The 12,678-nt window shown below is 51.5% G+C and overlaps 1 protein-coding gene across 1 annotated transcript; it reads left to right on the top strand.

Annotated features, from left to right (window-relative positions):
• Positions 1-4,468: 4,468 nt before the first annotated feature.
• On the top strand, positions 4,469-12,626 carry LOC120504951 (hydrocephalus-inducing protein homolog; the record flags this gene model as incomplete). The annotated part of the gene is made up of 10 exons (XM_039714931.1): positions 4,469-4,559; positions 4,674-4,906; positions 5,492-5,640; positions 6,570-6,762; positions 7,326-7,434; positions 8,027-8,278; positions 8,616-8,755; positions 9,098-9,319; positions 10,883-11,043; positions 12,526-12,626. Coding segments are annotated over exons 1-10 (1,651 nt in total), but the record flags the coding sequence as incomplete, so codon positions are not given.
• Between the last annotated feature and the right edge of the window lie 52 nt (positions 12,627-12,678).

The following is a 12,678-nucleotide window of genomic DNA, read 5'->3' as shown; positions in this document are numbered from 1 at the left end:
CCCCAGTGCCGGATGCCATCCCACGGCATGCATTGATGGCCACCTGCAAGCAAGGGGCAGCAGCAGGCTGAGCTCGCTGCCCGCCCCACCGCACCCCGGCCTTTTCCTCCTCCTCCTCCTCTGCCCGCCGCCGGCCCCTCCGCTCACCGGGGCGCCGCCCAAGAGCCGCGTTCCCGAGCAGACGCTGCCAAAGCCGCTGGGTCCCAGCAGCAAACCCAGCCATTACTGCTCCTGCAGGGCCTCCTGCGCCTTCCCTGCGGGCGGGATGGGGCTGTCAGCACTTGGCCCAGGGCCAGCAACGGCCCCTGACCACCCCGGGTTGGCCGTCCCCACCCACCCCAGGGCCCGGTAGCCACGCTGCCGAACGGCGGAGCTCGGCCCGGGGAAGCCGCAGCAGAGGTGGCAGGAGCGGCCGCGCTGCGTGTGTCCTCTGCTGGCCCCGGGAGGAGCTGGGGCCGGGAACAGGACTGGAGCCCACATGGGGGCCGGGGCCGGGCTCGGGTCAGGCACAGCCGAAGTGAGGCGATGCCGCCCCGGCCCCAGGCACTGATGCCCCCCCAGCAGCGCCACAGCCAGGATGGCGAGAGCCGGGGGGAGGCGAGACCGCGGCGGGATGCCTGGGGCCGGGGATGGGCTGGGGACATGGCCCTGCCCGGCACGGGGAGAGGGACGGGCCGGGGCAGGCACACCGGGAGTGGCTGCGGGGCACCGAGACAGAGTGCGGGACATCGGCAGAGGGAGAGGAGGAACAAGAGAGACATGGCAAGGGCCGTAGACTCGCTGCTGCAAGACCTGGGGCCATTTGTCCGTGTGTCCATTCCACGCTTGGCCCCGCACCCCGGGGCAGCCCCTGAGTCTGTCCAAACATGGGAACTTCGCTGTGTTGAGCCCAGATCCAGAGTCCTGACTCCTGCACAGGGGCACGGGAAAAACCCTCGGTCGCTGCTGTGCATTGTCCCTGCTGAGGCTCAACACTGGCAGGGCACATTCCCTGCCTGCAGGATTTGTTTCTGACCCAAGCACTGCACTTATGGCTCTGGCATAGCTTTCCAGCAAAACCAGGGCGAGGCAAACTGTGTGTAGCTTGTGGTATTTTAGAGTGTCTAAAACTCGCTAAGCCATCCATCGGAGAGGTGAGATGCATTTGGAACTCATGGCATGGAGAAGTAGTGCAACATAGAAAAGGGGAGCATAGAAATAAATAGAGGAAAAGATCTCACATTGTGCCTTTCCATTTTCATTTCACTTCTGGAAAGCCGTTTCACTTTTCCAGGAATCTTCTCCACAGTCCTGTCTCCTCTTTTCAAGAACCTTTCCTGGAGAACAAGGTTGAGCTTCTGTCACAAGATGTGCCTCCAACTGCACCTTCTCTTGGCTTTCCATACCGTGAATGCAGCAAAGCAAGAGAAATGTTTGGATTACTTGACAACTTGTCTTTTCTTTTCCTTGTGGGCTGGGGAGTTATGCCATTGGGGAGTTTTTCATGGTGCCTGTTCTAACCCAAGAAAACAGGAGGTTTTGTTGGGGACTTGCTGGGGAATGCAAGCCTGACTGAATGCAGAGAAAGAATCTCCAGGACACTCTGGGAACTCCCTGGGCTGGGCTCAGTTCCTGCTGGGACTCTGCAGAGGGCTAGCCTCCAACTGGGATCAGCAGCAGCTGGAAATACCTCTGGGCATCTCCATTTTCTGCTGCTCCAAGGAAGCAATGAAGCCAGTCAAGTTCTGTTTCTTCTTTCTCCTGGTCGATTTTTTCATTTGATTTGCCACTCCAGAGGCAATGTCTGTGATGGTCTCTGTAAGTTGATTCTATTTCAACAGCACCAGCAACAGGGCTGTGTTTGAGTGCTCGGTGAGGCTTTAATTCCCCTCGACTTAGTGCTTAAAGACTTGTGAGCATTTCAATCTCTGCTAATCATGATGCCTGTGACAAAAACACGGGGTTCACCATCACAAAAGCACAGTTGGTAGCAGTGATTGAAAGAGGCAAGTGCAGTTGTACTGATAAAATTCAGGTGGCAAACAGAAGAGGGTCAAGAGCAGCCATGATCTCCAATTCCCAAGAGAATCCAGCCACAAACCAGCAGTTCTTCACAGCTCAGCTGGAGCCCAAAGGAGAGCCCCAGAAATTTCAGCCACTGAAATGCTGAGATTCATTGCCCTTCTTTGGTGTCACCACCTTTCTCTTTCTGAGACTATAGGAGTAAATGAAAACTTTCAGTATCAAGGTTTCTTGCAGCAACCTTGTGATTGTCTGCTCTCTCTGTCAAGATCCAGGATTCCCTGAGCAGAGCTGGACTCTCCCTTTTCTTCTGTTCTGGTCCTATGCAAACTCCTGGCTGTGCTGGTGACACCTGTGCTTTTAACTGCAGAGATCTCCATTGCTTCCCTTTCTCTCCAGGTTCACACTTGAGGCTGCAGGTTGCAGGACGCGAGACGTGGCATCCCACTTCACTGTTAAGCCTCAGTCAGGCGTGCTGATTCCCTCCCAGCCTGGTGTGACTGTTGAGATGCTCTTCCACCCCACAAGAGAAATGTTCCTCATGAACAAACCCATCCTGTACTGCCAGGTGAGCTGCCCGGGCCAGGCTGTGTTATCACACGGTGTTTTGGGAGGGTAAACAGGATAGGTGTCTAATGGAAGGAGGGCTTTAACTGGAGAATCCTCTCTCCGACACACACAAACAAAGTCTTTCAAAAGCATTTGGGAGGCTTCCTGTGTGGAGCTGAGAATCTGACTCTGGAGGAGGTGCTTAAATAAGGAGGAGTAAACTGATGGAGGCCTGGGGAGGAGGCTGGGCACCGGGGTAGAGTCTGGCCTCTTTGCTTTGCTTACCACCCCTTCCTGTGGGCACAGGTGATAGATGCCAGGTCAGGTGAAGGAGGCCAGGCTGTCCTCAACATCCCAGTGAGGGTGTCTGCCATAGCTGAGTACAGCAAGTACAGCATTGAGCCTGCCTCACCCGTCAACTTTGGAGCCATGGTCAAGGGCACCAAGAAGACCCAGACTGTCATGCTGGAGAACAAAGGGCTGCTCAGCTTCAAATTCCACATCCGCCAAGCACCCGAGGAGGCACTGGGAAGCAAAAGGTAGGAGAAGCCCTGCGCCACCCTTCCTGTCCCAGGAGGCACCACCCCACGGCTGGTATGTGGCAGGCAGCCAGGAGACCTGGGCTGTCATCCATTTGCATCCTTGGCTTGGGGAGAGGGAGCAAAAAACCACCTCGGTATCCCCATGTGTGCTGCGAAGCTGGTGATAGAGCTGCTGTGTCCAGCAATGGGTGCTGCAGGCTGCTCCCTGGGAGCCATCAGGAGCACAAAGGCTTTTCCCTCTGAGGAGGAAGGCCAGCTTTGGCCTCAGAGGAGGGCAGGGGAGCTCAGCATGACAGATACCTCTGCTTTCTCCTCTCAGCTCAAAGCAAGTGGAAGCTGCAAAGCACTCCACGAGAAGGAAATCAAGCTCCTTGACACAGGTGGGTGACTCCTGCTCCCCAGCAGAGCTGCTGCAGGGGATGGGAGAAGATGCTGCTGTGTCGGGCTGGGGGCTCATTGCCATAGGGTGGGACGTGGTCTGCAGGATGGAGTCCAGCATCTGCTCAGTCCTCCTGGCAGTCCTGTACTCTGGCTCTGACTTGGAGTTGTGGGCTCAACAGAGGGGAGCAGGTCCCCTGTTTGGTAGCTGCTGGCCAGCATAGGTCTGTGAACACCACAGAAGCAAAAACCTCCCCCAGTGAACTCGCAGTCCACAGAGCTCAGACAACATTGCTTTTTCTTCTTCCCCGTCCCGCACCTCTCTCCCATCATTTCTCACAGCTATTTCTGCTCTCCTGTGTTGCCTCTGGAGGCTGATCACAGCTACCACCTTCAGTCTTTACACTCAGACTCCTTTCTCTCTGCTACTTGGGACATTCTTGCAGCTCCTCTTGGCTTGTTGCTCTCAGCCTAGGGCTGCCTTTGGGCCATGGAGTCATCCTTCCCCGCCCTGGAACCGGCTGCTTGGGCCCAGCTGGAGGCCAAGGCAGGACATAATCTTTTCTGGGGTGCTCAAGGCACACTTATTAACCATCAGCCTCTCCTGGAACTGTTTCTGCAGGCTCGCCTCAATCTTGGCATGTTCACGGTGTCCCCCTGCTCCGGCTCCATCAGTCCGTGGGGCCAGCAGAAGATCACAGTGAAATGCCTGGCAGGGCAGGAGGGGACATGTGAGGAGCAGCTCTGTATTGACATCACAGGCAGACACCCCAAGGACAATCCCCTTGGCATTCCCTTCACCCTGATTGCCCAGTCCTGCATCCCAGGTACATACTGCCCACCGTGCCCTTGGTCACACCTGCTGCTGATCAGCACCTAAACTTGCTGCTTGCATAGAGAGACACACTAGGCCTGGTGTCCCACCTTAAAATCCTCAGAAGCTCCAGCCCTCTTTGAGTCCAGCAGCGGACTCGTCCCTCCCAGGCTGAGAGGGATGCATGGAAGGAAGGATAAAAGGAAAGCAATGCTCTCTAAGACTGAGGCTGACTGAGCTCGATCCTCCCAGCCAGCTCCCCTACCCAACACTGGGTTTAGCAGTCACCCGGGCAGAAAGGGCTTATCAAGCCTTCTGAGAGGCCAGCAGAGTCCAGATAAATCCATCAGGGAGGCTTCTCCCTGCTCATCCCTCTGGTGTGTCCACAGCACTCGTTGAGGATGTCACATTAATCTTCGAGGAGTACCCGATCTGCAGCAGCACCGACCTCGAGCACAAGCTGCAGTCGGTGGAATGCGCCAGCCTGTTTGTCACAGATGAGAACAGATTCATCTTCAGCAAGGCTCAGGTTGGGCAAGAGGCTGAAGCTCATTTCAATATTTACAACGCAAGCTGTCTGCCATGCGATGTGGTGCTCTCCATCGAACCCCTGCCTGGAGAGGTAAGAACAGGAGGCCAAGGTGGTGGCTGCCCTCTAAGGGCCGTGTGAGAGCCTGTTTTGTTCTCCAGATGCATTGCTGCCTGTGGCCCCAACTAGGCTAGCTCAGTGCAGGTCAAACTGCAGGGGAGAGCAGCAGAGCCAGGGAGCAGTTGTGTTGAATTCTGCATGTCTGGGGCAAGGCTTTGGCTCAAACCGCTGGGTCTTTGATGGGAGAAGTGAATCCTTCTGAACCTCTCTTGGAAGCACACGCAGAGAGGGGCTGTTATGAACTGACATGCCAGGGCTCAAAGCAGAGCATTTCCTCAGGCTCCCTGGCTTTTCCTTCTCTTTGAAGGCCAGCTCTAGGTTATTTGCAGGGTTGTCCGTGCAGTGCCCACCTCCCATATAGGTGGGTGCAGCTGCCAGCCCTCAAAACATACACTGCTTTAGCACAAGGTCAGCATTCCCCGGGAGGGAGGGAGCCTGCCCAGGGAAGCAGGAAGGAGACACACTGTCTGGGACTGCTCTCAGTAATGCATTTATGAATAAAACTACGTCATGTTGAAAGGTGTTTCCTCCTAACAGTGCTCTCTGGGTTCCCCCAAGGCAAAAAGCCCTATCAACAACATTTTCCAGTTACATCCAGTCAAGATGTCTGTTCCTGGCTCATCCTGTGCCATTGCTACGGTGACCTTCACCCCACCAGAGGAGAACTACAACTGCACTTTCAAGGCTTCCCTTGTCATCCCAAAAAGGTAAGTGAGCCTGTGAAATACTCTCTGGTAGCTGCCTCTCCACTGGGAAGGCACAGACCTCTTGTTAGCTCTAATGCTTTCAGTAGCCTTAGGCAGAGTACTTGGCATGAGATGATCTGGGAGGCTCTAAGAACTCTTAGAGCAGAAGCATGAGGCTGATGGTTTAGCCTGTGTGAGGAACTGTGAAGAGAGGGAAATACTAGGTAACCAGCTGTAAGTTACTGAGATGTGCTTCAGCTGAGCTGGGGGTTTCCAACGGCAAAGGCTTAGATTAAGCAGTTTCTGTGCCAGCAGTCAGCAGTCACATTTTCCTCATTTGTTTCTGTAAAATTAGGTGATCCTCTGTGACGTGACTCCCTGGCATACATTAAGCTCTTTTATGTGAGTGATTGGAGCTGGTATGAAAGAGGAGCCCAGTTCCTCTGCCCTGGGACCAGTGGACTGGGGCTTTGAGCTTCCCTTCCTCAACCCTTTAGTGGCTGAACCAAGAGAAGACTAACTGCTAATAAGCGATTGTAATTTTACTGTTCTTGGAAAAGATCTTTCTTGAGAACAACAATGATTTCTTTTTGCCTTCTTGCTTTTGGACTGATTTCATGCTGTGCTTTTTCTTGTTGTATAAGTCTCATCTCACTGCAGCATGGGGATTTGCCATATCTCATCTGGTGCCGTGTTATTTCCCTGCTGTACTGCATGACTCAATTAAGTGAAGTTATTTGTAACTGTTATTGTGGAAAGCTTTGGCTCTTTGGAGCAGATTTGTCTTGTGAATGGCCCTGAGTGGATTGGGAAGAGGCTGGTGGGGGGCTGTGTTGTGGGGTACAGGAACAGCAGCCAGGGAAAAGACAGTGGGTGGCCCTTGCAGCTTTGCTTGCCCACTGAGAAATGGGTTAGTGCCAGCTGAAATTGTTTCCGTGCCTCTCCTGCAGCTCTGTGGGAATTAAACCCCAAAGCCTGACCTTCACCATCAGCGGGAAGGGGCATGAGCCACGGGTGACAGTCGTGTGCCCAAGCGCTCGCAGCAAGAGGGGAAACGCCGTGCTGCGCTTCAAGAGGCTCCGGCTGGGGGATTCAGAGATGCTGCCCCTGGTCATCCGTAACGATGGCATCATACCTGTCAAGGTGAGGAGGACCTGCTCAAGGGATGGTCTGGTTTGGGAGCAAGTGCTTGTGGCAGAAGGGAAGGGTCCCAAAAAACATGGCAAACCTGTGAGGAGGTGTCAGAAATTCTTTTGAAACAAGTGACTGATGTCTGTTCTGTAAGAAAGGAGTTCTTGGAAATTTTCTGTCCAGTCTTTCTTCTTTAAGTTGAACACCAGAAAGGTGGTGGATTATTTTCCCCCCTGTCTCTTGTGTCACCTTTTGTTCTCATGGACATGTATGATTTCCCAGTTCCATTAGATTGTATTTCAGCCCACTTTAGTACATTTTAAGTAAACTTAATTGTGGTTGCATTACGTCCTGCCAACTACTTTTTGTCCCATTTGGTTCTGTGTCAGTTCTTTCCAGATGCCTCTGAGCACCCTTTTTTTCCCAGCTGGTTTGACTTAACTTTTGGGCTAAGTGCTGTTTCTAGTGGGAGAGGTGCTGGGCTCCCATGCGGGACCAGCAGCACTGCAGTGTCAGGCCTCGTGCCATCCTGTACTCACACCGGTACCATTGTGCTCTGTGTTCCCTTTTCTCAGTTTATGTTACACCTGGAGGATGAGCACAGAATGTTCTCCTTGAAAGGCAGGGCCTCTGCTGTCAGGGTGTTCCACAATGGAGATGTGGAACAGGATTCAGCTGGAAACGGTAAATTCATTACCCATGAAGTGCAATCATGCACAGAGGGAAAACGTGTGCCCTGCTCTTGGCTTCTCTGAGCAGCAGCCACATGTTAGGCACAGTTTTGTCCCTTGGGCCCTCTGTCTCCCAGCCTTTTCTTGGGGGCTTTTTGCAGGGTTTCCTCCTAGGAAGTTGTAGGAAGTTCTTCTGTTCTGCTAGACATGGTGGGTTGAGTTGTGGGGGATTGTCACTACCTCAGTGGACCCTCTGAGGTATTTGCTGCACATGGCATGGTACCAGCCTGAGCAGACACAGCCCTTGAGCACTCAGACAGCCAGCAGAAGCTGAAAGCACTCTTTGGCTCAGCTTTCCATATGGCTGGAGCTGATGGGAAGCAGATGGAATGAGGGCTGGGCATCAAGCTGAGGTTACGCTGCTTAAGTGGTGCTGTGTCTGGGGGTGGCAGGCTTGTGAACATAGGAAGAGGGTCTGCAACAACTGGGGGTAGAACCACTGCTTAGAAGGCAGCTGGTTTCAACCTCTTATTCCTCATATATCCTATGGAAATATTTCCTCAGTACAGCTGCAGCACTTAACTCTGATTTCCATTGCTGTGCAGAGAGCAAGTCCACAAAGCCTTTCTTCCTTCTGAATCGCGGGCAATCGGCAGAGTTTGATGCCATTTTCAAACCCACCCTGGCTCAACGTGTGGAAAGGCAGATTGGTGTGTTAGTGGGGGACACCTACTCTAACAAGACCGTAATTGAACTGGTGGGTGAAGGCCACGAGGACGAATTCACCCTCGATGGATTAGAGGAAGGCACTGAGGAGAGGAATGCTGATGGCAGCCTGAAGGAAAACATCATTGATGGTAAGAGGAGAGAGTGCCAAGGTGGAGCAAGGAAGAGGAAAATATCTGATCATATATGTCTTCCCTCTAGCCAGTCCTGGGCTGTCACCCATGGGACTTGGTGGCCATTTGGGGGTAGCAGCCATGCATGCAGAGCAGTGTGTGCTGTGCTGCACATCACTGGCTTAGGGATGTGTCAGGGTGTTTCCCTGGAAGTGGTGGAACTGCCTGGGGAACTCCCTGGCAGAGGGAGAAAGGCTTGGAGCCAGGAAGCATTGAACATGCAGGTGTCTGTGCATGTGAGGGGGGCAGGTGGAGCTCCCTGCATGCTGAGATCCCTTGCTCTCCTCCTTAACAGCTGTCAGAGTGAATCACATTCAGTTTGGGGACTGTCACGTTGGGGAGCCCTACTGCAGGACCTTCACCATCACCAGCCACGCCGAGATGGTCATGCGCTTTGAGTGGGAGGCAGAGGCCCCATTCCGGTTCTCCCCCAAGGTGAGCATGGACTGCCTCTGCCTTTCCCCATCACTCAAGCCCTGCCCTGGTGTGCCCAGGAGCTGGCAGGGAGCCCTCAGATGCCACTGATAGCCCATTCCAGTGCCACGTAGGAGATGCAGTCCCTGGCTTGGCTGGGCCAAGGCTGCTAGCCTTGCAGAAAAGGCTTCATGTCATGGGAGGTGGCAGCTTCTGTTCATACTTTTGTCTATCCAACTTCATGTAAATCCACTCTGAGGTGCAGATTCCTGGCACAGGTGTTCACCCCATCGGTCCCTTTTGCTGTCAGTCCTGCCCTTGGCAGTGCTTCCAGTTTGGTCTTGACTCCCTGATTCTCCCTAGGTGGGACACCTCCATCATGGCTGTGCCAAGGACATCACAGTGACCTTGATGTCAGATGTCCCAGTCACCTTCAGGAGGCACCTTGTGAAATGTAAGGTGACCAAGATCGACTTTGAGCTGCCAAAAAAGAAGGTTCAGGACTGGGATGACCAAATGACCATTGTCATGTGGAAGAATACCACCAGGAAAGTCCCAGCAGCCAGGTGGCCTAAAATAAAGAAGGTAAGAAGCAAAACAGCAAAAAAACCCCAACCCAGCTTTTACAAAAAGAGCCACCATAGCACCATCACTGCTGGCTGAGCAGCTCCTGCATCCTCTGGACATTGGACAGCCGTGAGGTTCACCAGCTGTGCATTCCAGAAAAGAGGTGGAAGCACAGTGACCAGATACACTCACACAAGATGGGGAAGCCTTCTGACAAGAGACCTTTAGCCACACATAGCTATCAGTCTGGGCCACAAGCACAAGTGTTGCAGCCCATATTGAATGGAAGGCAATGCTTTATGATTTTATCCCATTTTATGCTGTTAGAAATCTCTTCATCTGATTTGGTACCCTTTCACCAACAAGGAATTAAGTCTGCTGCACTCTCTGTCTCTTCTTTTGAAGTGGAGAGAAATCCACTTCTCCTGCATATGCTGGTGAACTCCAAGTTTTGTCTGCATGGGAATTTGCTTGTGGTCTTTGTATTGTGTGGGATATCTCATCATGGAGTAACCCAGGCACTGTATGACTCTATGGAGGAGTGCAGACAAGGATCATCTCCAGAGACTCTTGCTTTTATTGTCATTATTGCCAAACACACTCCTCTTGGTTGAAAGTTCTTTCCCAGTTTTTATGCCTCTAAAGCATCCTCTTTTCTATCAGAACATCTGCAACTGGAGACTTTCCCAGTGAGATCTTTCACATTCCAAAATGCACATCCCCAGCTCCCAGCAGTGTGGCTGTTGCTCCAGACATGACATATGGAGAGCACTTGCTCCTAAGACAAGAACAAAAAGATGCAGGGCATAGGGGCGGAGGGGGAAGATGGTGCTTGCGTGAACTCCAAGTTATGTCTGCATGAGAATTTGGTTGTGGTCTCTGTATTGTGTGGGATATCTCATCATGGAGTAGCCCAGGCACTGTATGACTCTATGGAGGAGTCCAGAGAAGGATCATCTCCAGAGACTCTTGCTTTTATTGTCATTATTGCCAAACACAGTCCTCTTGGGCGAAAGTTCTTCCCCAGTTTCTGGACCATTTTTAGGCCTCTAAAGCATCCTGTTTCTATCAGAACATCTGCAGCTGGAGACTTTCCCAGGGAGATCTTTCACATTCCAAAATGCCCATCCCCAGCTCCCAGCAGTGTGGCTGTTGCTCCAGACATGACATCTGGAGAGCACTTTCTCCTAAGACAAGAACAAAAAGATGCTTCCTGGAACTCTTCAGTCTTGGGGTCCTCCATCCACAGAGCTCCGGCAGGGGAGCCCTAATTTTGAGACCTGCTGGATTTATAGGGGACCAGGAAAAAAGCCAGTCACTCTGCAAGGCTGAAGTAAAGGGACTGGAATGAAGCTATAGTCTCATGGGGATATTAACAGCTGTGGTAGTGACTGCTTGGATCAGTGGCTAGAAACAACTACTGCAGCAGAAGAGTCCCAGTTTGGTCATCTTTCCAGGGAAGTAAAAGTGAATGGTCCTTTCTAGTGTCTCTATGAGGCTGATCTTGGAGGCCAGAAGACTGCCCTTCTCAGCCTGACTTTCTGGGCTCTGCTCAGTGATTCCTCCCTCCTGTGTTTGCAGGTGGTCAAGACAGCCCCAGAACCAGCTCACACTGTGGTGGAGAAGAGCAGGCAGGAGGTCGAGGTGTACCTCAGTGCCATTGTTGCCTACGCCCAGTTCCACCTGGACACGATCATGGTTCAGTTCAACAACACCTTGCCCTCTGAGACAAGGACAGCCACGTGAGTGCTGGAGGCCAGGCACAGCTCCTCCTGTGAGCAGGAGCTGCCTTTGCCCAGGGCTGCTGCAGTGCCTGCTTCCCAGAACTCCACCCCAGCCAAAACTGCCGGGGGCTATGTACAAATCAGGGAGGGACGGGACTGCTGGGGAATATGTCTTTAGCCGTTTTATTTTCCAGCATCAGCCTCATTACACGGTTATGACAAAGGGAAGATGCCAGCAACTCCCATCCCCAGCAGTAGATAAAGAACTTAATGTTACAACTTACTTTAAAAGTTTTTTGACCAATCACACAAAGCAAAAGCATATTGACAGTAGTTCCATCCAACTGCTGTAAGCACATGTACCTTCAGTTAAAACAATGCTTGCTTATTTTGAATACAATACTGTCAATACAAAACATTGTGGTGAATGTTTTAAGTGTGGGGACAGGAGGCTTGACTCCATTTTTCTTAGAAGGTTGATTTATTATGTTATAGATTATATTAAAATACTACATTAAAACTATGCTAAAAGAATAGAGAGAAAAAATAATCAGAAGGCTACAAAGAGCAAGACTGGAATAGAATACATAACAAAAATCCTGTGACTGCTCACAGCCTTGACACAGGCGGCTGTGATTGGTCATCAATTGAAAACAATCTACATAGACCAATAAAAGATGCACCTGTTGCATTCCACAGCAACAGATAATTATTGTTTACATTTCTTTCCTGAGGCTCTCAGCTCCTCAGGACGGGAAAAATCCTAGCAAAGGATTTTTCATAAAATATCATAACTACACAATACCTGCTTGTAAGCCTTAAAACACAATGCACAGAGCTCCAGTATTAAGCTTAGAACTTCCAATAACTTGCTAGATATACTTTTCAGCAGCTTAGGGAGTTATTCTAGAGAAGCATTAAGACACAGACCATTGTTCTATTTGTCTTTACTTACTTTCTACTTCTTACATCATTTTTCTGCTGACAAATCTTACTGCTTAGCTCTAATCATGGTTCTGCTGTCTCTGAGGCTTGCCTTTTGTAGCTTTCCCAAAACCCTCTGATTTTAAGGAGTCCCACAAAAACCAGCACCGGCCCCTTTACGTGTATGCGAAGCCAAGCAGGAGATGGTTGTCAGGAGAGGCTCAATGCTGCCATAGGTTTCTGCTGAGAACAGCCATGGCTTTGCTTTAACTGCAGATCACCTGTCCTCCTCTGCTCAAGAATAAGTTTGCAGTCAAACCAAGACCTAAAGGCCAGAGTAAGGCCCTTAGCTTCAATGTGCTGAACTCCATGTTGGCCCTTTCCTCTAAACTTCCAGACTTTGAAATACTTTCTTGGGCCACCCAGGACAGCAGTCTGAGCATGGCAGGGTTGCCTGAAGAAGATGCTTCTCAGGAGAAAGTGGTACCAGGAGTCCATCAGACAATATTACTGTACTGTTTGCTTTATACTTAATGGGCTTTCTGTTTTTTCTAATTCCTCCTACTTGCTTTTCAGTTTCACCATGCACAACACAGGGGTGGTAGCCCTGAAATACTCCTGGGAGAAAGCTGCAGAGAGTGAACCAGTGAAGAAGCCATATTCAACCACTCTGATGCGTAAGGGCATTTCACTTGCTGAGGGCCTGGGGAGAAGACCCTGCACTTCACT

Source organism: Passer montanus, unplaced genomic scaffold (assembly GCF_014805655.1).
Source record: "Passer montanus isolate IOZ18808 unplaced genomic scaffold, ASM1480565v1 scaffold315, whole genome shotgun sequence".
In the NCBI taxonomy this organism is placed as follows: domain Eukaryota; kingdom Metazoa; phylum Chordata; class Aves; order Passeriformes; family Passeridae; genus Passer; species Passer montanus.
Note: the sequence above shows the minus strand (reverse complement) of the source record. Positions and strands in the feature narration are given on the sequence as shown.